Source organism: Labrus mixtus, chromosome 17 (assembly GCF_963584025.1).
Source record: "Labrus mixtus chromosome 17, fLabMix1.1, whole genome shotgun sequence".
Classification (NCBI taxonomy): domain Eukaryota; kingdom Metazoa; phylum Chordata; class Actinopteri; order Labriformes; family Labridae; genus Labrus; species Labrus mixtus.
In genome coordinates, this window is record NC_083628.1 from 24754030 (window position 1) to 24781999 (window position 27970).

The following is a 27970-nucleotide window of genomic DNA, read 5'->3' on the forward strand; positions in this document are numbered from 1 at the left end:
TGCAGGGAAAATTGTGTTTATTATCACAATTTCAAAACAAACATGAATACGTTTACAGATGGAAGTAATAATGGAATGTTAAAGGTCACACAAAATCATTATAAGCCAAATAGGAATCCGTACTGAATACTTTGTGCCAGAATGTTACATCTGTGTGATTATTTATAATAAGCTAATGAGTCCTCAACAAATTGACAATGTGTGTTGTGTTTTCTCTTAACCAAATAGCACTTTAAAACCAGGCAAAAAATCCTAATACAGTTTGTTTTTTACTGACATTGGTCACTGGGCAGATGCTCGTGCTCTGGGTTCCAAGGACTTTTTGCAAAACACTCGGCAGCCTTCCTGTCGCACTCGCAGATGAACATCTCACATTCATTGTTGTTGTCTGAAGAGGATAGTAAGAGAGGTCTCTGTGACAACAATTCCTTTGAACTAGTAGCATCAGTATTATTAAAACAGTAGAAGTCTTAAATTTAACTTAATGGAACCTCTATGACATTAGTCTGGGACAATACTGACAGTTTAGTAATGAAGGACAATATGCATGCTAGCGTTTTCTCAGCAACTTAAGTTTAGAAGATCTAGTATTTTTAGTACTTACTGCCACAGATGACCTTCTTGTTTGCCTCGTCACAGCTGTAGGCGTAGAACTCGGTGTAGGGATTGTCGAGGATGGGCCAGCACTCGGGGTGCTGCATGGCATCATTGTAACACAGATCATGCACATAACAGCACCTATGGGGTCAGAAGGCAAAACAAGACAACATTTGAAAAAATATGTGTTTTTACCCCCTTCAATTTCGCAAGCTTATTGAATGAATCATGACCTATCCAGATCATCCACAGGTGTGCCAGAGCCTCCTTTCCCACAGAAGCAGCCATAGTCAGCGTAGTCAAAGACAGGCCAGCTGTCAGGCATCACACACAGGATCATGTTTCTAAACTGGTTGAGTGCCTTGTAGTCCATGGACTGGGCTGAAGTGACAAAAAGACACAATCAGAAAGCGCCACACATGTAGATGCAGGAATGCAGGATAGCCCTGGTGAAGCTACAGTATACTCACCAAGAGAGAGGCTTATAGCCACGAGAAACAGAAACTGGAGGGTTTTCATCCTGTCAGTAGGGAGGTCAGTCGCACAGTAGCACTCCCTACTGACATCCTATTCTCTTTATATATCAAGTCAGAGACCTTGGGACATGTCCCAACAGCTGTTCATACCACTAAAGGTCACAGGACTCATAATGCACAAACTCTGAGATTATTGCAGAGACCTGCATATGTAAAACCAGGAGGAGATTCCCACACTTTGGGAACATCTGATAACTCTGTGAACCCTGAGCCCTGTTGTTAACATGTTTGATTTTCCCCTGGAGATAGGGATCCAAGCTAGGTCCGTATGTACTATACTAACATGAAGAAAAGACTAATTTTACAAAAGTAATGATGTCAGTCCCTTTTTCATTTACTTGTGTTCCATTTTTTGGAGTGGAAACCTCTTAACTTACCAGCACAGAGCCCTTTGCTTTACTTTGACCAACACCATTGTCATAAATTGGAAAATAAAGCCTCATCTTCCAACACCAGCAGTGGTTATTGACAGGATCACTGGCAGAATTGCCTGTGATTATTTTAATGTGATTGAATGCAAAATGGCCTCTTCAAATGCAACCAAAACCTTGACTCATAGGCCAAAAGCAGGGAAGAGGAACTTGATATGATACCTTTGGTTGATTACATGGGAATGAGGACTTTTCACATGGATTTGAGGAATGCCTATAGTGCCTAAAGTTTGCACTGGTCTTCGCTTGAACCTTCTCTAAATGCCTTGGTTGTAGTCCTCCAACCATTTTGAATCAGTCACAGTCCTGATCTTGTCTTACTGTTGATACACCCTGGTTTTGGTCATGACTTGTTGATTTATTGGATGGAGTAGACTACAAAACTAATTGTAAAGATTGTCTGTTCACATGGCCAAAGCAGGGATTTTTATAATCTACCTTCTTTGATTTTCCTTAAAATTACAGAGGGGGTCCGGAACAAAAGAAATGTGCATAAGTGTAGGGGTTCATAACATTATTTTGGACTCTTGGGTCAGAGATGTTGGGAAACCCAGTGTGTTTGAGCCTGTATGACACTTAGTGACAAAATGTCTTATTTGGATGTCATTTATTTATTTGATTATTTCAGCAAATAAAAGCTCCAAATGAAAATGTCCCAACATTTATAGAGGCATGGAAATCCTGGACCTAAATGGTGATAATTTGACAATGAAGGAGAATGTTTTAGATTTACCTTCACATCTGGGAATTCATTACAGTTATTGTTTTTTTTTCATTTTCTCTCAGACGATATGACTGTCAGTTTGATTGTCTGTCATTTCCTGGAGTCATTGATATGGGTGAAACATGCTTTGAACATTTCCTGGATTCAATGTACCGGTAAATGAAGTGATATGCATTACCTATTTTAATATAATGATGATGCTTTGAACATTATTTGTCCCTTTTAGTGCTGATAAAAGGTGTGCATTATTTTTAACTGTAAATACTTTGGGTTAGGGTTATTGTTATAATTAGTTTTTCCTCTCATTTGGGTACTTGGAGATAAATTGTTTAAAATGTTATTTCCGAGGAGCTTGATGTTTATGTTGTGGTTGATCATAAAAGTGATTGGTACAAGACTAGAGTTGTTTAAATATCACTGCAGGAGGCCCTAAGGTGAGTCTATGTGAAGTAGTTAGCCACTGCCTTACATGGACTCCTGTGTATGAGAATGATGCTGAAAAAATACAAATATATACATGATAACTAATGCTAGTCATTTTCTGAGTTAAAGAATGATATAAAAAGATCCACAATCCACATGTCAATTTTGAAATTATTTTAATACAAATGTCTCTCCAAACAAAAAATTGCCTACTTGGTTAGAATGATCAACATTTGAAATGATACTGCAATTCATTTGAAATACAAATATTCTAGCATAAATACATCATGACTATAATAGTTCTGACCAAACAGAAGAAGTAGTAGTCTTATACTGAGGAGACTGTCAATCCTCTACTGGCCTACAGCTTACAACAAAAATAGATGTATCATAATAAATTGTTAAATAAAATGATTCCATGATCGACTATTTGTAAATGAAACATTGATGTAAATAGATGCTACATGTCATATCTTTAACTTAAACTAATACAACCCGTCAGACTTCATGAAATGCACACACAGACAGGAAACTATTTTTAAAAAATAAAATCTACAACAGAACAGCTCTGACATGTGATCCCGTGATGGTCCTTCAGGTTCTAATTCTTCAAGCTCTTTTTTTCATTCGACTTTCTTTGACTAAATCATTGGACCTTTTTTCTCTGCTTTTTGCTCTTCTTCTCATCTGAAAAATCTCCATCACTGCCACTGATTGACGACATTGTATGGATCACACACTGACGCCTGACACACACATACACCATCTGGTATGAGTATATCTTTGAAATGCATTGACCTGCTTTGACGAACAAAAAGGGTAAGATTTACTCTCCCGACACATTGGTGGGATTTGAGTGTACATACACTGTATGCATATTCTTCTTTCTAAATAAATGTGACCATTGCCATGCAAAACCAATAAAATCATTATTTAGTAAAGGCAAAATTATTGAAAATTAAAACATGGTTGTATTTTTGATCTTAACATAGGCTTGTCTTAAAGGAAGAATGTGCAACATTGATATGAGCAAACCAAAGTGTGCTAACATTAGCCTGCTAACACAACAATGCAGGACTAAGGCAATTGCAGCTCAAGAAAAGGACAATTTTGTCAACCGCTTGCGCTTAATGGTGCAATCTAATTCATAACTCCTTTATGAGATTGCGAAGGGGGAGGGGTTGGAGGTGTGCCGCTGGAGGAGAGCTGAGGCTTCAGAATAGCGGAGGTGTCGCCAAACAGAGGTTTTGATTTGGTTTAATCCTGGAGCTCATCTAGTGGATCAAAAAGTTGCACATTCTTCCCACACAACCAATATGCTAGGCCACATTTCCCACTCAAGTCTTGAAGACAACTTCTAACTATAAAAAAGTGTGTTTGACACAGAAACAAATCACATCATCAAAGACTGTAGAAATAAAATAAACAACACTAAATACTTCACAAAGGATATTCATGTTCTACTGTGCACTGTGTGACTATAAATAAATGAATATTTCTCAAGATAAACATGAAAATAAAATCAGTGGAAAACTACTGCAGTCCATTTTTTTTTCTTTGACCTTTATATTTACATTCTTGATTGTACCGCTGCTGTCTTCTTCATCATGGAAAACTCATGATTGGACAACTTTCAGTCAGATTTGGCCAGGATTATAAATCCTCTTCAGAACATTTATGTCTGATTTTGTGTCAGACATAGTGTACTACCCTATAATAACTGCCTCTCTATCTCTAACAAACAAACAGTGTGTTGCTGTAAATGGCAATCAGTGAATGAATAAAAGGCAGATTATAAAGGATTGGGGTAACTGAGTGACATTTATAATCCTAAAGAGATGAGTACAATAATGGATATACACTGAGTGTACAAGATAAAATCTCAGAGCTTAACAGTGCTAGATAATTTGGGATTCTCATTATAATCACCTCTGGCCTTCTCAAGTTTGGATAAAGAGTACAAATGGTCAAATTCCTGGACACTGTGTAGTACAAAACAAGAATAAATCAATTGAAATGACCTCTACAAGCAGATTTGAACCCCTCCAGGTCAGGATGTGGATTCAGCAGGTCTAACTCACAACCTGGATTCACCTGCTCCCTCTATTTTAAGAAGGAAACAGGCAGAGCTCATATTTTGTACACTCAGTGTACAGTTAACATACTTGGATATACAAGCCTGTTGTCACTCAGATGGGCTTGTATAATAAAGTGGTCACATACTTCTTCTTGTAACGATGTGTAGCACTGAGCACCATCACTCCATCCTGTGAAAGAAAATGTACAACACAGGATATTACTTCAAAACAAAGAAAGAAAAGAAGCATTTTCTTAACCATGAAAACATGCTTACAGCAAAGGGACAAGTGGGCTGATGGCAACAATGGTATCAGTCAAACCATGTGCAGTAAACATAAAATCAACCGAAGAGATTAGAGGGAGGGCCATGCACTAATCTCTACAATGTGCTCCAGCTCCACTCAGGAATCCTCAACACTGAGGCAGGCATTATAATGTCCCTCTACTTTATTCCTGTTCTTATTTTCATAGAAAACACATGTCAGCTATAACAGCTGCAATACAGTAAAGTTTACAGCCGTTCAGACACTATGAATGAAAATCACATTTAATAATACATTCAGTGGTTTTTAAGCCACCTATTGAAGCTACTCTTTCAATTCCAGTATGATTTACAACCTGTTAAAAACTCCTCATGGGAGCTTTTACTTACTTCAAATTAATTTCCAATAGACTTCAGCAGCAAACAAGGACTTTAGTTTTTGTCCCCAACCCCTTCTATGTGAAGTATCTGAGATTAGTATCAGGTCTTAAATGAAAAAAACATTTGTTGTTCAAGAGAACCATTGAAATACTTTGAACCCATCCTTAAAAGTGCTTTCACCAGTGACTTACAGCAGCAGGGCTTTTATTTTGAAGCTACAGAAGGTGAGCCTTTATTGTGGTGTCAGCATCTCATTTTTTTGTTTAGAAAATCATTAACTGTAAATCATGTTCAATCCCTGTGCTTTAAAGCTCAATCTATTTTGCTCTGAACTGATGAAGAGCCCGGTCGGGCATATAGCAAATAAATAATTATTGAAAGCCACAGTGTTGCGAGTCTTTGTGCATCATCCCCTGTGCTTCCCCATGTATCTAAAAAGTAAGCAACACCTTAAGCACTGTTGCTTATAGTTTGGCTCAGCCATCCAATAGCAGGGAATTACTCAAACACAAAAGTGTGTTCTGAAATGTCCAGATGTCATCCTGATTTGTCCAATAAATATAGTTTGAAAACAGCGCACATACAACTGTTCTGTTTGTATCACCTTGTCAAAGTCTACTAATGATAAAATCTTTTCTCTGAGCTTTTATTTCCCTTTTCCATATATGAAAAAACATCCGTTTCCTGTATAACCGTTTGATCACAGCTACGAAGCCCACACGTATTTACCTTTGTACCATCACAGGGAAGTACAACCAGCGGAGTCAATAGCTGGCTATCTGAGCCGTTGCAAATTGGCAAGGAAAATAATGTGTCTTGTTTACATGGAAATCCAAGTGTGTACTCTTCTCGTGGGTTTTCTTTTTTATCTGACACTGCAGTTGCTATTAATATATCACATTCACAGTTTGTTTTTCCAGAAACAATGTGTGAAAAGAAGGCAATTATCTTTCCTTCAGCTCCCCTTTTGCCAGCGTGTTATCATTGTCTGCATAAACCAGATACAATGTGTTCGGCAAGCCATGTGAAAGCTTACAAGCAGCTGCAGCAGCTCACAGTTTGTATTAAAAGTGCTAACAAAGCTGGTGACTTCTCAAGTGTCACCACTGAAAGTTTTCCCACATCTCAGCAGCAATATGGTGCAGAAACCATTTACTGTATATTTGGTGTAATGCAGTCAATGTGGGGGCCTTACCTTAATGGAGAGAGCGTAGAGGTGGTTTAGCATGACATGGTTGGGTTCAGGGAGTAATGCAGGGTCACACTGTAAAAGGAGGAAAAGGAGAATTTTACATGAGTAATGTTCACTAAAGACTTATTATAATCTGTAGATCTGGATGAATTTCATCACAGCTACTTACAGAAATGCCAGTGTCTTTGTTGAGGATAACCTGTAGCAGGTGAGGTGGGAGTATGGGTGGGGACTTAAACTTCTCTTCTTGCTTAGGGACATAGGCGTCCTGATGATAAGGCCCAGGAGGAGAGCTGGAGAGGTCTAATGACAAGGAGGACAGGCAAAAATGTCTGACTGAGGCAAAACAACCGAAACATGATTTTCAAATATTTCCATAGACCTGTTTTAAAATCAAGACCTCTGTTCACACAATAGAAAGTATTCATTATGATCTCAAATATTATGGTTGACTATTTAATTGGTGTGACCAAAGTGATCAAATGCTGAGAGAACATCCTTCTAAAGCAGCTTAAAAAGACAAAACATTACAAATCAGATGGGAAAAGGCTGTTGTCAGCACTTATTAGGGTGGCCGTAGCTCAGTCAGTGGGGGCTTGGGTTGGGAATTTGAGGGTCGCCGGTTCAGGACTGTAGCTTGAGGGGTGTCAGGGCACTTCCCAAATACTACCGAGGCACAGAACCCCCAAACACTCTGGTGCTCTCCCTGCGTAGCAGTGTGTATCAACCCCACTCTGACATCTCTCCACTAATGCATGTCCACAGGTCCTGTTTGTGCATGTGTGTGTGTGAGAAGCATGCCTCTCAATAACAGATTGTAAACCAGAATTTCCCTCAGGGATTAATAAAGTATGTAAAGTAAAACAAATAAATTACCTGACATGTCGGAGCACTTCTGAGAGTCTACCATTAGAGCATCGAACACCTCAAAGTCAGTTTTCTTCACCTGGATGATATTGTTGACTGTCCCCAACTGACTTGTTACAACTGGCTGTGAGAAAACATAAAGACCATACCGACTAATCACTTAAAACCAAAAGCCCCAAATAATAAACTAATCGTACAAGAAAAAAAACAAACACAAAAGTATTTGACTGAAGTATCCCATCAAGCAACGCACATGTGGAAAATGATTATACTAATAAACAAAAACAAGAGTCTAAAAATAAACAAATAAGCTTACAACAATTCTCCATTGCTACAAATTTCCTCACTAAAATTTTGAAGTTAACAAAATGGAATGAGTATCTTAAATCCTTGGGAGTAAAAAAACAAACAAACACTTTAAATCAAACATGTATATATGAACATAATCCCCACCAAGTCTTAGAAAGCCAATACATGAAGTGTAGTAAAACACATAATTCCTTCCTAGTTACATGGAGAGCTGACCATATAGCTTGTTGAACAGAAGCTCTTAGTCTTATGTAAGAGTCATTTCTAACCTCAGCAGGGTCGTGGGTCCACTGGCCATCCACGTAGAACTTGTACTGGTGCTCCCCTTCAGGTAGATCGACAATAGCAACAAAGGTGTTCTGACTTTGAGAGATGACAAGGGAGAGCATTTTGCACAAAGGTGAGTTAACACAGTACCTCTCTTTAAATCTTTGACCTCATCAATTATATGTATGCCCTCTAACTACTAAGATTTAAATAACCCGACTCACATAAACTAAGAGATTAAAGGCTTTATATAAGGCTTTATAAAGGCTTAACTGTAATATAAATCAAGTATATCCTCTGAAAATAACTCTGTGAGTCATGACTGTCTACAATGGGTGAAACACCCGAGTCCCACTGTCTGTGATGTTTTCAGTGTCCTATCTTCACTTTGTTTACATCGCCCGGACGGCCGGCCAATTCCTCCTCTCGTGTATAAAAGTTGTTTAATTGAGGGACTAGAGAAAAGAAGAATAACATACTGTACTCACTGATTAACTGTGTTTCTAGATCACGCTCATTTCAGGTAAATTTACATGCAGTGTGAAGATACGAGCATAATAAAGATCGCTAGCATTAGCATGCTAACACAACAATGCAGCGCGAGTTGTTTTGGTTTCATGCTGGTGCTCAAGGGCGACATCTGCTGGATCAAAAAAAATCGCATATAAAGCCTTAAAATCAAATTTGAGTTCAATCAACATTTTCCCTCCCTGAAACAACCAGGCTTTTAACAAAAACAAAAAGAACATTATATATTTTGAGTTGTATTGCCTTACAAAGGGAACAGTAAACTATTTGTATGAAGTAGCTAGACATTTGTTAAGAATTATAACAGACAAACAGTGACAATTGAACCCACAATCACACATTTTAGCATCCCATTACCTTCTTATTAGTGGAATCTTATTGGCCCAGTTGTTGAAAGATCCAGACAGGAAGACCTCTTTTCCATCTCCAGTCCAGCGAAATACTGTTGGTCGGTCTAAAGTTGGCCCTTTGTCGTCTGCTTCCAAGTCTTGCTGCCATGCAAGGAACTCTTCTTTCTCTAAAGGAGCCTAAAATATCCATGCAACAACAATAATTATTGAACCCTACATTTAAAGGTCAACAGGCAAGACTATGTTGGTAAATAATAACCTTTACTTTAGACAGTAGAAGAACTTACCTTCATGTCTTCACCATGAAACATATCTGCATCCTCTGGGCTGTCCATCAGGATTTTTGGTCTCTCTCCCTCCTTGTTTCCTCGGCTATCCCTCCGCTGAGCCTTCTCCCCCTGGCCCATGGCAGCCCTCTCACTGCTTGTATTCCCCATGGCTTTGTCTTCTTGTACACCAGTACAAGGTCACTGTAAGAAGGAGTTTAAGGCCAACCAGAAACTTAGAAAAGACTTCACAGTATCTGACATTTTTCCAGTAAGGTCATTAATCATTACTAGCTGCTACAGGCAACAATAGTTACTTCGAAGGACCTCGTCACTCTAATATGATCAAAGTCTTACCCCACAGACACTAAAAGTCCTCTCTACAATAATTAACAACGAGTGCAAAAGAGGAATAGGTTAACTTAAATGTGCATGCAGCAGGGGTTAGATCCATGAAGAAGGGCATGGAAAATGTATACTCCACACATAGGGGTGTAAAATCAATCAATTCAATTCAATCAATTTTTATTTGTATAGCATCAACTCATAACAAGTGTTATCTCGAGACACTTTACAAGAAGCAGGTAAAAGACCTTTCTTATTGCTATATTACAAAGATCCGGCCTATCCATCATGAGCACTTTAGCAAAGCAGCAAAAGTTACAGTGGTAAGAAAAAACTGCCTTATTAAAAGGCAGAAATCTTCGGCCGGATCCCCGGCTCATGACCAAACAGTCAACAAAATAATGCCTTTAGTTGGGATCTGGATAGCAATGAAGAAGAATATTTAACAACATCATGCATGCCTGAGTTGTTAGAGTTAATACTTCATGTGTTGCACGTCACTGAATAATTAAGCAATAATAGCATAACCTTGAACAATAAAAGCACAGAGTAATGGATTACCTATTTCCCCAGATGGTTGTGCAAATTCAGTTACATGATGTTGTGAAATGAATTGAAACCAACAGAGATGACAATGAAAAGTAAACGGTAAATGGACTTGAGCTTATATAGCGCTTTTCTAGTCTTCCAACTACTCAAAGCGCAAAAGTAAAGACACATTAGATAGCTGAAAAGGGTGACTGCAAACTTCAGTATGTTATCCTTGTCTGAATCCGGTTTATGTGCGAAATACTATCCTAACTTCTCGAATTCAAACAGTACAGTATGGCTGGTAGACACAGAATAACTTCAGTCAGGGTCAATTCATTTAGTATGAAGTGTTGTTTCCAGGAATAGTCAGAAGTGTTCTAATTATTATATGAATGGGATAACAATATAAACCGAATGTAACATTATGCAACACAGTTAACCTCAATTACGTGGTACAAAGCTACGAAAAACTTCAAGTAAACTTCACTTGCTGACATTACCTACCAAAGATAGTGATCCCCCAATCCGAGGCTAACGTTACGTTAGCTCGCATTAAAACTTAATGTTCGCGATATTACGCTTTGTTTCGGACTCTTGGTTGTATCTTGATTCAAGTAAGCTAAGTGGAGGGCAGGAAACTCATTTAATTTCAGCCATTTGTACCTGAGTAATACAAAATAAGAGCTAGCTATCCACCAAAGCTGCAGCGTTAGGTAGCAGCTAGCATCACTGTGTCATGTAGCCGGCTGGAGGTCTTGTTAACCAAACAGTGCTAATGAATACAACATTTAAGAGATAACAATTCAAGCAATAAAGTCACTGACTAAGAACAGACTTCTGTAGCAGTCATTCTCATTTTTACCTGGGGATATTTTATAGTCGCAGCTGTCCGTGTTGTTAGCTCAGAGAACCCCATAAAATAAGCAGAAAACAAAACATGACGTCAAGCACAACAAACCCGCCCCCTGATTCGCGCAGGCGCAGTACAGCTGGTGTGAAATTGTGAGCACGTTATTTCAAAGCAACTGAATAAACCACTTTAATCTTCCCACTTAAATCATCGCGTAATCATTATTACGATTGTTAACTTGTAGTATTAGTATTATTAACATTATTTTTATATTTGAATTCATCTGTTGTGGGAAATGTAATTTTACTTAGTGAACACTAGATGGAAGCGTGAGTCAAGAACAGGGAAATATAGGCTACAGTAAACTGAAAGACAGCAATATAAAGCGATTAACTTATAATTAAATTGCGATATTATGTTATATTAGCCTACATGCATTTCTTTTGGTAAAACTTGTTAATTTCGCATGACTTTCTAGAGATATAAAATACAAAGATCTGCCCAGGCTGGTATAGCTTAGGCCTAGGCCTTTATATTTTGCATAGGGCAATACAACATCAGGATAAACAGATAGGCCTATACACGATAAACTAAGTATATTATAGATTATCATATAAAAGCCTACTCATATTCATATTGTCAATTAACACGATTAAAAACAGTGCTGTTCACTTGTATTATTATGTTTTATTCAATGCACCAATAACACAGACACTTTTTTGTATGCATAAACCAACATGTCATAAACCCAATTCCAATTAATGTAGAGTGAAAAGTAAAGTACACCTTTCGAAAAACATACTGCATCTTCGCTTTCTGCATTTCCCACTTTCTCTGCCTAGCCAGCAGCAGATGCTTCTGACCATGCGCCTGGTTCTATTCAACATTTCTGCCTGTTAAAAAAAAAGTTGTTTCTATACTGTTGCCAAATGTTATCAAGCGCTTTCTCAAGTTTGATATGTTGGGTCTCTGTGATTTTTGTTTCAGATATACCTGCCCTTTTTTGTAAGTATCCCAAAAATAAAAACTGACTGATTGATTTTTTGCAGAACTTGTTTTATCAAGTCTGCTCATCAAGGTCATATGCATACAACTTGCAATTCACATAAAAAAAGGCCTTGGTATCTGACAGCCTACCTTTTTCAGGTCATCTTCAAGGCCACAATTGTTTACCTGGAGTGTTGTAGTGCCTCAATTATCAAGCTCTATAGAGGGTGAAATGATGCAGCAAATCACAACTCATCATGATACGCAGCTCACCGCAATAAGTGCCAGACCTCATACAGCTGTCTCAGTAACTGTTGTACCAAGCAGCTCTGCTAATGGTCCATTGCTCCTGTCAGTTAATAATCTGAGTTTAAATTGTAAGAAAAGTACAGGTAATTATAAGCATTATCACCTACTATCTTCCAATCTAGTTGTACGTGTTCGTCATATAAATGATCCAAAATTCAGAATAACAGAGTTCTGCAAGAGACACACCCAGTGGAGTCAGCAATTATCAGTGTCATTAGGAACAACTGTGCTGGACTAGTTTGAAATATTTCCTCTTTCTCAATGTACATATTACCCAACATTTTCAAGTTCTTACTCATTAAAAACAGGCAGAGCACTTTGAAAGGCATGTGAATTATTCCTCTTTTGTTACACCAGCTTTCTTAGCTGCTCTGATAGTGGAATGGTAGGGGTAAGCTATATTTCCAGAGTCTTTAGTTCTTTCACATTGAGGGATTGCAGTTTTCTGTTAGTAGAGCCATGATACCCCTGCACCACATGCTGAAGAAATTATTTTCATCTTTGCAACCATTCCCCAACTAAAGCAATTATTTCAACTCAAACTTGCACACAGATTTATTGGAGCTAATAATGTGACCCCCTAATAGCACTCAGCGGCCTCCAGACACAGAGGGGCAGCGGATGCTGGAGGCTTTGGAACATAACGAGGAGCTACATTAAAAAAGTGTCCAGCAGAGATGAAGGTTCGATTTCACTGGACCATTTAAAAACAGAAGGATCTACAGTTAATAGGGCTCTATTAGCAGGAATGTCACAGCAGACACAGTCCCAAATTATAAGCATTGTCACAGTTGATTGCGGTACACAGATTCTGGCACACACTGGGTGTTCAATTACAGAGATTTAATTTATCCCTTCACAGCCTTTATGCCTTCTAATAACAATCTAACAATTTTGGTATCTCCTCTGATGGCTTCTTATCCAGAGGAAAACTTGATTTGTATTGTGTGATGCAACAATTTACATGTGTATGTTTTCATGCAGATAAGAGAAAGGCGATAACGTCACAAGAGCACCACTCTACCTCATCAAATTCACCTTGACTATTTCTTTACCTTGACTATTTCTCTACTAAAACTGTGCAATCTGTTGAAAACTGGACAATATTTATACATGAACAGTGCAATATCTACGCTGTTAATCCATCTGTGTATATTCATATTTGTAAATATTGTTTATATTCTCAATTACCGCTTGAACACAGCTTATTACTTATTATTACTTTATTATTGCTTTCACTTGGTACTTATGCTTATTAAATTGTTATTACTATTTTTATTTTATTTTATATTGTGAACTTATCTGTACTTCCTACTGATTTTTGGTGTTATGAGCAACTGTAGCAAACAAAATTTTCCCTGGGATTAATAAAGTATTTCTGATTCTGATTCTGATTCAAGTTTTTAAAAACCAGAAGCCAGAGCATGTTTGACGACTGTCCTCGAACCAGACGCCTGTAATTGGCTCACATCAGCTTCGGAGACTGAGTGGGCTCCAAAGAAAGAGTAAGCCTGGCGGGTGGAGGTGGGATGTGATGTTTTTGCCTGCACTTGTGGGTGGATTTAAAATGGATTGGGGATACAGAGTAGGATGGTATGGCAGGTTGTTTGTACTCACGGACTGAAAATCTGATGGCAATGAAAGAACAAAGAGTGAGATAGGGCTGGGTAATCCCTGATTATGGATCTTTCTAAGACTTTAAACCCTATACCTTTCCTTTTGTTTCATCCATTTAAACTACTACTCTCTTATCCATCTCTTACTATATCAGTGTAGATTTCTTCTCAAATCAAACACTGTTTTTTAAATGTTTTTTCTATCTTTACAGAATGTCATCTTTGACCACTCTTAAGGGAAGCTGTAACTAAAGTCCAAACACATCTCTTACAGTCTTGTTAAAATTCCTGTGTTGGTTTACAGACCTCGTGATGAACTCCACGATGTGAGTGATGTGCTGACATTTTATCTTGGCTCCATTCCGGCTTCACTGCCCAAGAGCAATGACCACTCTGCCACTGTTGTTTACCAATCCCTCTTCCTGCTGAGTGAAGCCATCACAGACACTGCATCACACCTCAGCCAGCAGCCAGCCTTGATATACTCTCTGTAGGACATGCCAGATAACCTTTACTCTGAGCTCCTCTGGATTACACAGGGGGGATGATGACTCAGACTCACACTTGTTGCCTTGGCACTCACTTACATGATCACATCAGCGCATGCAACACACTCAAACACACCTGTATGAATGCACTTCTTTCTCTGTTAAAGAAAACAGAGTAAAACTGTGTTTCAGTGATAACATTGGGACTTTAGGGAACTTCATCTGGGCATAAGGGATACATTTAGTTTTCTGTGTAAGTGGAAGTCTTTCTACATTGCAACACAACCGGTATCCCCAAGCTCATTGTTTCCTAATGAGGACACAAATGTAATAGCAGGAAACTGACGAGAAGGGCGGCTGTGTTTAAGTTGGTACAGTCGTCGCCTCTCAACCGGAAGGTCGAGGGTTTGATCCCCAGCTGAGCAACATGTCCGATGTGTCCTTGGGCAAGACACTTAACCCTGCATTGCTCCCTTTGCTTTGGTGGTGGTGTATGAATGGATTAGTGTTGTACTTACTCTCTGATGTACGTCGCTTTGGATAAAAGCGTCTACTAAGTGAATTGTAAATTGTAAAGTGTAAATATAGGCCCAGTTCCGTAGGACACAAACAGGAATTCATTGTGCACTCTGTTAGTGGCAGATTAATACTCATCAATTGCTCTAATGAGAGTATAGCAGCAAGTGTATGTTTGTGTAAATGCTTCAAACTAACCTGACCATGATCAGAGTAATAACATGTACTCCATTGTAACATTCTCTGGGGTTAATTCAAGTGTTTAAGTTACATGGGACATAAAAATTACTTTCTTAGACTTTAGCTAAATGAGAAAATGTGTTGATATGATTTATTTATTGTCATTCTTTATTGTAGTGTTTGTTTGTTTTTATCCACTTCAGCTTTAAACAGCTTCTAGGTACATCATGAAAACATAGCCATCTATTATGCAGCTTCAATTGAGCATTTTAACTGTTTTTCTTTCTGCAAGTTTCACATTGCTTGATTGCATCTTGGAACCAAGGATCTTAGGGCAAGCCCCAGGGAGCGGTAAGTAGACTGCCTCACCACCCAGAGATGTACTGGGATTAAAGGGGAGAAACATCTGTGGAGGGTGGCTCCCAGCTACTCTGCAGCTGAGGTTGCGACAGAAATGCCTCGAAGATGACGAATACCGTTGCTCCCATCCAACTTGCTGTGTAACCTGTCAGTATTTTCTATGGTTAATATATAAATGAACTGGAACAACACGTTTGATTGGTCGGATCCTCTTATACTGCCATCACATTGAGTCATACTCACCACTGAAGCTTAACTCCTTCTTTGTACAAAACTAAGTTACATAACAACTGTCTGCTCAGTCAGTGGTAAATGATCAATGGATTTGAGCTTGTATAATGCTTTTCTAGTCTTCTGACTACTCAAAGTGCGTTTACACTGCAGGTCAAACCTACCCATTCACATCCATTCACACAGCTATAGCAGAGGTTTCTATGTAAAGTGACCACCAGAAGTAACTCATCCATTCATACACATTCATACACCACAGACGAAGCAGCAGGAGCAATTGGGGGTTAAGTGTCTTGCTCAAGGACACATCGGACATGTGGCTGCAGGAACTGGAACCCCTGACCTTCCGCTTAGGAGACGACCGACTCCACCACTCAAAGAAGTTCTTTCTGCATATCGAAAGTTAAACCAACAATCATACTATAGGTCCAGTTTCAGGAACCTGTATATTGTCCAAGGACACTTTGACTTGTGGCTCGTCTTTTGACAAAATCAATCTTCAAGTTCAATCTTGAGTGTTGCTCGATATATCACTTTTGGTATCAAACATTTTCTGCCTTGAAAAAACACATGTTAAAGACTGAAAGGGAATGGTGCAAAAGATGACTGAAACAAATGATGCACTGTAAAAAAAAATGTTTTCAAAAATTCTTGACAGACATTTATTTTTATGGTAGAATTTAAGGATTGAACAATATAAAAAAGTTCAAGCTCCCTAAACATCCTCCCCACATCATTTTGTTATAACACCGTGGTACTGCTGGAGTTGCATCAATCTGTTTGTCAAATGCAAGGTCCACTTTATCATTAACACAATATAACTATACTTGTTTGCTTCTTTCAGTATCTAACTCCTAGCCCAAGGGGATACATATAGAGATACTTTTCTTTACGACAGAAACAATAGATACATTGTAATGACTTTTACTGCTTTATGTGCAGCTATTTTATATTTAAAAGACATAGATAGAACCTTTAATTGGCACCTCTTTTCAGCACTTTTTCTACTTTTTTGTTTCAGCGCTTTAAAGTGAGTCAGGCTTTTGTAGGGAGATAGTATAAGGTCTTTTTCATAAGCTGATTGTCTCAAAAGACATGAAGGCTGAATCACAGGGCTTAAAACTCTATCTTTCCCATCAGCCAAGTCATTTGTGAGGCTACTTGGGCGGGACAACCTTGGACTAATTCAGAGCTCAAGTTTCACATTAGACTCTGAATTTTAAGTAGCAATTAGCCGGGTCAAGATCACCATCATTGAATCTGTTATGAAACAATTACATAACATCCTCATCTAAACCATTTCCCTCCCACACACACTCCCTCATGCTTTGTGTCCTTGTATCTCTATTTCCTGTTTGGTTTCTGTGAGTCTTTATCTTTCCACAGCATGTCTGCGTCTCCCCCCAGCTTCTTGCTGTTGACCTTCAGTTAAACATTCAGGGGGATGCTACCGCTGGACTCAGCTGGGGCTATTTCTGGTTTTACTGACAGATAAAAAAGAAACACAAGCTTCAGGGCACTATACATGCTTCATAGCTACGCTGTCTGACTACTACACTTATTCCATTTCCCTTCTGAAAGCCTGGCAAACCTTTGGAGGGTTAGTCTTTCAAACCACTATTTCTGTTACACCCTGCATACCTGAAGAGTGAGTGTGACCTTTTGGGTGGTATGAGAGACAATCCTTTTCATTTCCGTGGTAGACAGGTGGCTTTTATAGAGTGAGAGCCAATGTTCCATCCTATGAATGTAAGTTTAAGCAGACCCTCATCTGACTGTGCTGCAACCCTCTTGACACCTATACTGTACTGTAGGCCTATTCAAGTTTATGAAGGTAAGGTATTCAGTAAAAGCCTTTACACATTGTAGAACTTTTTCAGTTATTTCAAAGTACTTTGATGTATTTTTTTTCTGCTTCAGTAACGAAAAAATCATTGGATATCAAAGTGCAGGAGCTGTTAACTTGCCAAATTTTAAATGTGTAAATCTAAAGCTGTTTTTTTTCTGCATGTTTAACTGACTGTTCACTTATCTCCAGCTCCAGAGTAAGGGTTATATCTTTCAAGTTTTCCAATCGTGCATGGTAACTGTGCAGTCTAGCATATGGACCATGCATTTCAATGATAACGATTGCATATGTCAAAAATGTCCTTTTTCCCCAGTCTCATTCAGTCCCATACAAATTCAAGTTTTTCCATGTTGTCCTGGTGAATTCACATCATTGGTCTAGTTTAACCTCAAACTCAAGTGACCTTTGGATCTCACTTTTTCCTTTCTTCAGTTTATTGGCTTTCCGGCACAACACCCACATGATGGCTACAAAGATAATGTCATAGTAATGTAGCAGCCTTATCAGCGGATGAGATGTTTATGAGCCAATAAAATAAGAGTATTTAAAGATAAATATTTTTTTATATGTCAAACTTCATGTTTGGTCAGAGTTATGGGGACATGACTAAGTTACACATAGAGGTGTGGAAGTTGGTCTTCATTTGACTAAACCACTAAATTAACTTAATTAGCTGATGCTGTAGGAAGAGAATACAGACGCAGTAGGAGTCCAACAAATAAGGAAGAGAATAAGTTTGTAACTTCAAACAGTTGAGAAAACCAGAAAGAAACTAGTTTTGATAAACCATCTCCAAATGTAGACCTGTGTCATGTAGACATTGGTTGGCAAGAGGTTGCAATGGGCTCAATGTTAAATCAAATGATCATTTTATATGCACATTTTCATGCATTTAAAATATATTTTTCTCGTTCTGTCAATACAACACTGATATATTCACATCGATATTCAGACTTTGTGTCATTCATTTCAACCATATTAAACATAGCTACTGTATGTGTAATGCTTGTTTTTATTAGCTCATTCATTCATTTATTTATTTCAACTGCATTGGAACTAAATGAGAAATAACACACGACCACGATTCTCTTGAAGGAGAGTAAATGCCATGCATTTATTTCAGCACTGTGACATATCCCTCGGACCATCACCAACCATGTCAATAACATACTTTATTCATATCATGGTGGAGCCTTCAATACACAGCATCGACACTTAATGAAGTTCTAGTTGTTACAGTACGTTTCCAGTGATTCTATGAGCAGGTTTATGTGCATTTAACTTGTATAAATTGAACATTATAGACTTCCAGCCACAATTCTTAAACAGTGCTTCAGTATATTAACACAAAGGCATGTGTTTGCACCACATCTTCCACTTCAGTATATCATTAAAGTGATTATGTCAAACAGTAGTTCGTCTACAGCTCATTCCCTCAGTGCAAATAATGACAGCAGAACCAGAGGGCGGATGTTTCCACCTTGTCTATGTGCAGCTCTGAGTACAACAGGGACAAAATGTACTATATGGCAGTATATATACACATCGATTAATGGGTTAGCTTTCATTAACATTCACTTCACATCCTTTCTCACAGTTAGTACTTCAGAGGAACATAGATTCTTGAATGAGAATGCGGGGGGGGAAAGGGATATATCAGAGGATACAGGAATAAATACTGCTTTTAATGCATGATAATAATTTATACTAGTATGAATTGTAGTTCTTATAATATGCACGCTGATAGCTTTCATTCCTGTTTGGTATATGTTCTGATAATGGCAGCTGCAGGGTTCATCTCCTCCCGAAAAAGCCTATCCAGTTTTTTTTCAAACAGTACAAATAATGACTTTACACATGCCTCTGTGTAGTGTGAATAACAACTTTGAATGCGAATAACACGATCCCATTACAGCAGCATGTAACTATAATTAGGACAAGATGAGGCCAAAAGGAATAAACACTAGAAATAATAAAGTGTCACGTTAAGGTACCCACATAGAGAGGTGTGTTATGCAGTCAGAGGGCCACAGAGTTTAACGTTAAATGCGAGTGTGAGTTTGTCTGATAGTGTGCATGATTCTTTTGCTCTCAAAACTTTCAGCACTGACTGACTATTCATGAGTAGGTGGTTTTGTCTTCCTCGCTTCCTATCTCTCTCATATTTGTTGGAAGCCGTCAGATTTTTGAGTTTGGTCCTGTCACTTGCGACGTGTGTGTGTGTATGTGTGTGTGTGTGTGTGTGTGTGTGTGTGTGTGTGTGTGTGTGTGTGTGTGTGTGTGTGTGTGTTGTCAGTGTTGTGGGTTTTAAGGTATCGCAGAGGAGGAGAGATTCTGTCGATGGCTTGATCTGCTGTCTCTCAGTGCTTCATCTTGTTCCTTTCGGTTGCCATCCCTACGTCACCGTGCAGTCACTCTTCTGTAGGCTCTATAGGGCTCACCCTCTATCTCTCTCCTGCTCTCTGCTGGGTGTAGTCGAGGCTCCTGGACTATAGAGGCAGACGGATGTGCATGGCAGAACTATTGGGCCTCGCAGCCACGATATAGATGGCGCTCTCCCTTAAAAAGTCTGCCCAGGTCACTGGCCTGTCGAATAGAGAGAGGAAGTGAAAAACACTGCTTGCAATTGACTAGAAAAAGGGGTAGGGACAAGGTTGTAAACTGAGGACAATGTAGGGTAATGTATAATAAAACACCTAAAATAAAATAAAAAGGAAAAGGCTTGTTTAACAATAGTTTGTAGTCTTTCTATATTTTTCTTTTTGTCTACAATTAATACCAAAACAAATTCTGAGTTAAGTGTCCCCAAAGCCTCGACAGCCGAAGGCTTTTATAATGTTATTCCTCTGTGGCTTACAGCTCTATTGTATTGCATACGCTTTTAAAAATTCATCAGTGAGCCACAGTCTGCACTTTGTGACATATTCCTAAATAACAATAAACCCTGTAGCTGAATAATACCATTTTTGAGTCAATTGTATACACCATACTTTTCTCCCTCCCAGAAATGTGCATTCATTCAAGGCTAAAAAATGTCCCCAACAACAAATTGTACTGATTACTAATGCTGCATTATATTCCCTAAAGTCTACACTAAACAGCTATATTTTAAAATTGGGTTAAAAAAAATTGTAATAAATGTTTGATTTATGGCTTTGCAGTACAATACAGTCATGAAGCAGTACTTGACTTGCTGATATCATCATATCAAGTATTTGGCTTCACTTTTGCTTTATTTGCCTCACTCAGCCTTGAAAAAAATAATTTATAAAAATTAGTGTTTGTCAGGCCTCTTTCAGCGCATGCTAATGCTAATTAGTATTCAACTTACAGTAGTAAGACTCTCTTGTGTAGCTCTCTGTAATTTTTGGTTCCCATGTCAGTGGCTGACTGTAGTGCTGGGGCATTAGCTTCAATTATTGCAAATTCTTGTAATGGGGCATGAAGAAAAGTCTCAGAAGTAATGATATGCCAAAAAGGATTTGTCTCCACTATCTGGCTACAGATAGACAGTCAGTTCCAGGTCATATGCTAGGGCAAAGGAGCTGCCAGTGCTGCAGTCTTATTGCAATGCTTCACTTGAAATGTGTTCCATAGTTGCTGCCAGTGAAATATTTACTGCCCTTGGACAATGGGGACCTCTGTCAGGTCACAGGAGCCATATTGTAGGCTGGTCCAGGGGAAATGTCTGGCTTATTCAAACAGGGTGAACAAGATTATGTAAACTGTAAGACTGATAGGAAGCTGCAGGCAAAGAGAGTCTTCACCACTTAGTCATTACTGCAAGGCTGTTTTATACTAAGCTACTGTTCAATAACATTTTGCCCCTCCTCAGATGAACTCAAGGAAAATAAAAAGAGGACAAACCTGCTTTCATCAGTCTTGCTTCGTTCACTTCCAGAGCTGGCCGGACTGCTCTCACATATGGGGCCAACATGACTTATACTGTAACAAGGGACAAAGGATTAAAAACACACAGAAAAGTACAAGTTAGATATTTGGCTACAACAACAATCAATGGAGGGACATTGCATTCGATGGGCCAAATAAACTATGTTATTTTGTTTTTTGTTATAAGGAAAATGTCCTGCTAATGCCTTGCTATTGCTACTCTATAATGCTTTCTTATCAAAATTATATTTGTGTTTCATGTTTTATTTAAGTTTGTATTTATCCAAATGTATAACTTATTTTAAGAGTTTGATTATTTTAACCATTTGATCCCAACCTGGGGTCTGAGCCCCTCTAGTGGGGGTGCCAAATATCTTGGGGTGGCTTTGTCTGCTCCCAGGTCATTGAAATTAGATCTGCACATTTTAACTAAAATCATGAAAATGCACTGACTGGATTGTTCATACAAAGTTGTTTTGGTAAGAATACGCTTATCTCGTTGGGATTTTCAAAATAAGTGTTTAGCTTGTACCAGAAAAGAGACTATTATCAATGAAAATATCAGAACAGATGCAAAATTGCCATGTAGTACTATTTCCCTCTCCTTTGTCTCAGCTTTTCATAGACTCAAGTTGTGGTGGGCTCCAATGAAAAACAGGTTAGACCCATTGTTTTAAACCATGGGTTTAAATTAATTTCTTCATTATTTAAGGCGACTAGCTACTCTGAAGAGTGTTCTACCATCATTTCCATACAGTTGATATTGCACAGATATCAACTGATAGATACAATGTGTTTTTACTGTCATATCCTGTTTCCTTCACAGTCCTACAGACTGTCATCTGTCTGAGAGGGCGACTGCCAACAGTCATTAACCCAAACATCTCCCGAGCATCATCTTTCAACGTCACTTTAATTATTTTCAGTTCCCAGCTGCCAGTGCAGTAATGGAGGCAGCAGATGAGTGCAAAATACGCTACCTGATTTGAACCTTCTGACTGATGCCACATTTAAAGCTCCATTTCACTCTCACACTGTGGTTGGTGAATGTCTATAATTCAGCGATCAAAGAGAGGGGAGTATCCCCCCCCCACACTCATTTCATATTTGCTTTTTGATGAGCTTGAGTGAGGCTGTATTTAAGCGTTATGTGTGGACCTTATGAGCGCACTCACAACCTTCTGCCCTACTGCATCCTCTTGAAGTGATAAATGGGCTTTTCAGATGGAGCTTCCCTAAAGAGAACAAAAGGCTTTCGTTTAATCCCTATAATGAGAGGCCCGCCGGAATCTTATTCATGCCTCAGAAAAATCAAGACCTGATAATGTGTAGGGCTCCCATTCACCTCATAAAGCTCCGTTCAATGAAGCGTGCATCTTTCATTGCTGCATGATCAGAATCAGATCCAGTTTGGGGTTAAGAGGGCTCTTTACTTTTCAAAAGGAAGTTGCTACGTATATGCCGAATGAAATGAAAAATTGAGGGGTTGTCTGAGAATACTTGAGGATTGCAGCATGCCTGATGATGTTGATTTGGGGGGAAAAGGGAGAGACGCCATGCAGTGCTGAGTCACACTCACCCACAATTAATAGGAGAGCAGAGTCCCATGAGTCTGTGAGGAATGCCGTGTGTTGGATAGGTGAGAGGAATGATATGGTAGAGCAGGTGAGATTTCACAGCAGAGGAGGTTATACGCAGTAATGAAACACGTGCACACATATAACACACAAACAGTGAACACAGAACAGTAGTGAAAAGTACATTCCATCAAGTGCCGACCCACATTTTTGAAGCACAAAGTTCACTCTGTATTTATAGGTTTCAGCATGAGAGGATCTGGACACTTGTTCAGCCAATAACGCACAAATACACAGAGATCACATATACAACCTCAGAGTCAATCAGAGCTTATTTCCCTTTTCATTATCACTCTGATGAGGTCTGTCCGTGAGTGTAAAACGGTGAGCAGGTTTTATTTATTTATTAGCATCTCACTTACTGTGCAATGTTGAGTGTTAATAATTCTGGCATAAATAATGTTTACAGTCAAGGCATGAGGATGGAAAACATTAAAACAACAGCTGTTCGGTGAAATCCAGCACAAAAAAATAATCAAGGAAAATAGCTTTCTGATGGTTGCTATAGGTTTTGGATTTCATTACGGTTTTATCAGAGAGAGGTTGATTCATCTCTACGGCCATTTTCCAGGCTCTTCTTTGTGGTGAAGTTTCACCAGATTGCGTTATAAAGTGTCTCCTTTGATCCAGTATCAACAAAAAGGCCTTGCAGTGGTCGTGTTTGATGCAGGGTTGTTCTATTAGATTGCCCTGCACTGTACATAATGTTGAAGCTATTGTATCTATACCCTGCAGCAATTTCAGGTGTTGAACATTGATTGATCTGAAAACACAAACAGCTCTGTGCTGAGTCTACCTGAGGAGCACTCCAACAACAAAACAATAATGAAAAAACAACAGTTCAATGGATTTTCAAGCAAAGCAATCAACACCATCAATCTCATAGCTGATAATATAACACTTGCAAGACTTCTGTCTCACTTAGCACAAGCTGACAATAACTAAGTACCTGCAACATGAGTAGAAGTACAGAAGACATTAATGAAAACGGAAAATGCTCGAGCATCTGTAATATGAGAGGAGGAACATGCAACATTTTATTTTTATTTCTCAGTTCATTTAAATAACTCACTAACTTATATTGGACTGGATAAAGGGAAGATCACTGTATTGCTCCATTCAAATGGTTTTTGTGTTGCACTCTTTGTTTTATTGCGTTCTGCCAGCTAAACCCACTGCCCTCCATTCTTCAGTGATCTTCCACATTTGAAAACATAGTAATCTTATTTACTTATGGAGACACCGCAAAACAGAGTGTGTAGATACCGTGTCATGATACGGGATAGAACCAATCACAAAAGAGAAGGCAGGACATAATGTTGGGATGAATTTTGATTGGATCGTGAGCTTCGACAAAGCTTTTTGATTAGTCGAAAAATGTGTAAATGTCTCTGAGTGCAGTCATCAGACATTTGAAAAGTTTTCCAGGCAGAGAAATTTTGATGTAAAATTACTAAAATAAAACTTTATTGAAATATATTTGGCAGATAATCGCAGATAAAGGAACATTTTTCATTTCAAGGGCACTTTAAGTAACTCAAGAGAATGGCAACATGTTTAGACGTGTGCAGCATTAACATTTTTTTTTCTGAACAACCCCCTGAGTGTCATCATAGTGACAGAAACTCAACGTCCAAATCAATGTGGAGATAAAAAAAGAGCTTTGAACGTATTTGGATTGTTCTACACGACCTTGGCAACATTTTAGTTAAAATAGATACCTTAAGGGTCATAGCTGTAGTTTCAATTTGGCATAATTTGCAAGAGGACATGTTCCATGCTGAATGCTAACACCAACTCAAAAAATCTTTAGGAAAACAGGCTGGTTCAACCCTGAACTTTCTGTGGGTTCATGTCTGATTCATGTTCATTGTAAAATCTGCGTTTACCTGGAGTATTTATTTGGGGGTCTTTACTTGTAAATGCAAATATACGTTAACAACAGTAGATGCCCCACATATCTGCAAAGCGAGTGTGCCGCTCATGACTGAGGCCAGCTGTCACTCACAGCTGCAGTGGTGGGGGGGAGCAAAGTGGCTCAGAAGAAGGCAAAGTTAACTGAATGGAGGCAAAGATTTGAGGCCAAATGCAGAAAAATAGTCTTTAAAAAAGAATGGTTATCTTGTAATCAAGGGGACTTATATCCACAACAATACAGTGTGTGGTGTGTTAGTAAATCAGGCTCTAGGTATGTAATTGATAATCACCAAACGTTGGAGTAGAACAAATAGGCCATAACTTCGTTCCTCAATCTCCAAATCCTTAATATGCTTTGCTATTTTGTTTTGTTTTACAAACAAAACCTCAGCAGTTTGAGCCCTGCAATCTTGTGGAATTATGACTTGACTTTTCATACTGTAGCTCATTCATGTGGACGCGAAATTGACTTTACTGGGGTGACACAGCAAAAGCTACTAAGTGCATGCCTTACTGACTCACAGTTCACATTTTCTAAATGACAGAGCACATTGGGAAAGTACAATTAGTTGATTGGCTCCAGTTGTGATTTAAAACCTTTCTCCTCGAAGAGAGTCTGCCGGTGTAGATTTACAGTATAAATGGGTTGCAGATTCATCAACGTGCCAATCATAGCAAAGTGGTAAACAATCATCAGACCTGCAATAACTCTTCTCTTTTTTATGGAGTTGTTTTAGTATCTCACTAAAGAGCAAGTCCATTATTTACTTTCCTTAAGTTCTTCATTTAGTCTCTCATACTGTACATGGGAGGGAAATAGTTGGCTTTTTATGTGATCAATTCTTCATCATGTTTCCCAGCTAGTTGCTAACTTTGCTGTTCTGCTGTTTGGAGCATAGCAGGAAGTGTACAGTGACTTTTTAGCACTTTATGCTTGAAAAAGCTGTCTGCTATTCAATGACAGCTATGAGAGATAATTACAACAGTGAAGTTATTTAACAAATAGATAATAAAGGAGGTGAACAATTCTGGTAATATTTCTTGATATTTATCTCACCAGAAGCAGCAAATGTACCGAATTTGATTGTTGTTGTTGTTGTTGTTGTTGTTGTTTTTTAACATGCCAACAAATAGGTCCATAACTTGTGTTATTCATCTACTCACTATGGTGTTAAAGCAATTTTTTTGAATTAAAGAAATTCTGAAATAAAGAAGAGTCTGTAGATATGAAGAATGTAGATATATGCAGCTCTTATAAAGTCTTACTATATTGATTGGATGCTTCTATGTGGCCTAGTGTTGGTAAGAATCATTCCAAGTCCTATGGGACAGTTATCATGTTTCAAAGTTCAGTTTGAAATCATAGTTCAGCATCCCTATAAATTTAAAAGTGGCCCTGTAACTCAATCACTGAGTGGAGCTTTAACTAAATCAGGCAGCAGAGAAGATCTTAACAGAATGACTCAGATCTGACTTCATTACTTAATTGGCTCTTGACGATTTGCAGCCACCAATAAATCTTTCTATGACTGCACAAGTTCTCTTTACACTAACACTGATGCTGAAAACACGGAATACTTTCTGAATGTAATACCATTTGATATACGTACAGTGCAAGTAAAGCATAGTGTCATCTGCAGAGCAATGAAAGTGGACACTTTTGTTGTATAATTCTTAACCAGAGGAAGCATATGTAATGGGGAAAGAACACAGCTTGTTTTTTGCTGCCAGACGCCCTTCCCACTATCTCTATTCCCCATGCAGAAAACCATTTTCTTCCTCTGCCAGCTGCAGATCCATACTGATGAGATCCTGACTCCTCAAAATCCTGCCAGACTTGTACATATACTGTATATCTGCCTTTAATCTCAGTCTAGATATAGAATACCTTTGTGTAGTGAAAGTATTTAAACTAATGTTCCAAGTTTGAATTGTATTATGCATTGCTTGGTGTCTGATGGCTCTCATTTGGTGTGCTTACCTCACATTACAAGACTGTGATTCTTTGTTGAGCTTGTGGAACCAGGACTGCTGGGCCTGGCGGCTTTCTGCCCTTGTGATCACTCCGTCTTTATCCAGGACCAGGCCCTTGAACACTGACCGTGCGGTGTCTCTCTCCTTGGCAGTCAACAGACGCACAAGGGAGTTCTGGAGAAAATGACATCAAAACAGTGTTTTTAGATAAAGCTATGAGCTATGAGTTTCCGTCCTCTTAATATTTTGATAGATGTTATTTTAGGGGCCTGGAAAATATATTTATAGGGAGCATGTCTTTGGCCTAAATAATTCTCAATTATTTAATCACAGGCCATAAATTCTAGTTTTAGGGGCGGCACTAGCTCAGTCGGTTGACACTGTTGTTGGGAAAACAGAGAGTTGCTGGTTTAAGTCCCAGTACAGACCAAAGTATGAATTTGGGTTGGTTGCTTGAGAGGTGTCAGTTCTTTTCTCTGGACTGTACTTAAACCAGTTACCCTTGAGCAGAACACTAAACCCTCCAACTGCTGGGGCGTCTCTTCCATGTGCAGCCCCTTACTCTGGAGTATCTCCATTAGTGCATGTCCATAGGATTCTGGTTGTGCTTTTTTAAATATTCCTGGTCTATGTAACCTATGTGTAGCATGTTCACTAGTAATGAAAGAATAAAAGAAAGAAGTATGTCTTCATTTTATTATGATTTCAGACTGTCTAAAATCAGCACATTTTGATTAGAAAGATCTGTGGAAATAAACCAACAAATTATATAAAATATTAAATAACAGATGTCATTTTTAGCTATAGGCCATGGTATGTTATCCTTCGAGATGAACACAATCATTAGAATGGATGAGTCTTTGCGTTTGGGGGTTCTGTCCTCTCTAATGCCCAAAACGTCTTCCTTGTTCTTGCTATATTGCTGTCCAACATTGATCATTGTTAAGTCTCGGGCATCTCCTTTTAGGAGTAAGTTTGACAATTCTCTAGGCTCCATTGGATGCTGAAGCAAAATCAGCGAGTGTGTACTGTAAGCTAGTTGTGTTCTGTATAAATGCCACTTGTTTTCTTCATTCT

General features: G+C 38.6%; 3 protein-coding genes across 4 annotated transcripts in view; all 3 read right to left on the reverse strand.

Moving 5' to 3' along the window:
* LOC132992317 (phospholipase A2-like) lies at positions 1-1223 on the reverse strand. The gene is made up of 4 exons (XM_061061556.1): positions 1068-1223; positions 831-978; positions 605-738; positions 1-388 (listed from the first exon to the last, which is right to left on the reverse strand). The coding sequence occupies exons 1-4, from the start codon at positions 1114-1116 to the stop codon at positions 270-272; spliced, it is 450 nt and encodes a 149-aa protein (XP_060917539.1). The 5' UTR covers positions 1117-1223; the 3' UTR covers positions 1-269.
* A 1647-nt stretch (positions 1224-2870) lies between these two features.
* prkab1a (protein kinase, AMP-activated, beta 1 non-catalytic subunit, a) lies at positions 2871-11081 on the reverse strand. The gene is made up of 8 exons (XM_061061290.1): positions 10951-11081; positions 9234-9416; positions 8954-9123; positions 8071-8164; positions 7502-7616; positions 6795-6928; positions 6629-6697; positions 2871-4978 (listed from the first exon to the last, which is right to left on the reverse strand). Exons 2-8 carry the CDS (start codon positions 9381-9383, stop codon positions 4901-4903), a joined length of 810 nt encoding a protein of 269 aa, XP_060917273.1. The 5' UTR covers positions 9384-9416; positions 10951-11081; the 3' UTR covers positions 2871-4900.
* Positions 11082-19719: 8638 nt separating this feature from the next.
* The window catches only part of phf24 (PHD finger protein 24), a 32602-nt gene continuing 24351 nt past the window's right edge, over positions 19720-27970 (reverse strand). The window contains exons 6-9 of one of the 2 annotated variants that reach the window (XM_061061469.1): positions 26901-27067; positions 22945-22977; positions 21342-21419; positions 19720-20060 (exon numbers count right to left, since the gene is read on the reverse strand). In XM_061061469.1, the coding sequence (XP_060917452.1) occupies positions 19964-20060; positions 21342-21419; positions 22945-22977; positions 26901-27067 (375 nt within the window). In that variant the 3' untranslated portion in view covers positions 19720-19963. The remainder of the gene's footprint in view (positions 20061-21341; positions 21420-22944; positions 22978-26900; positions 27068-27970) is intronic. The other variant, XM_061061470.1, reaches the window with a different exon arrangement.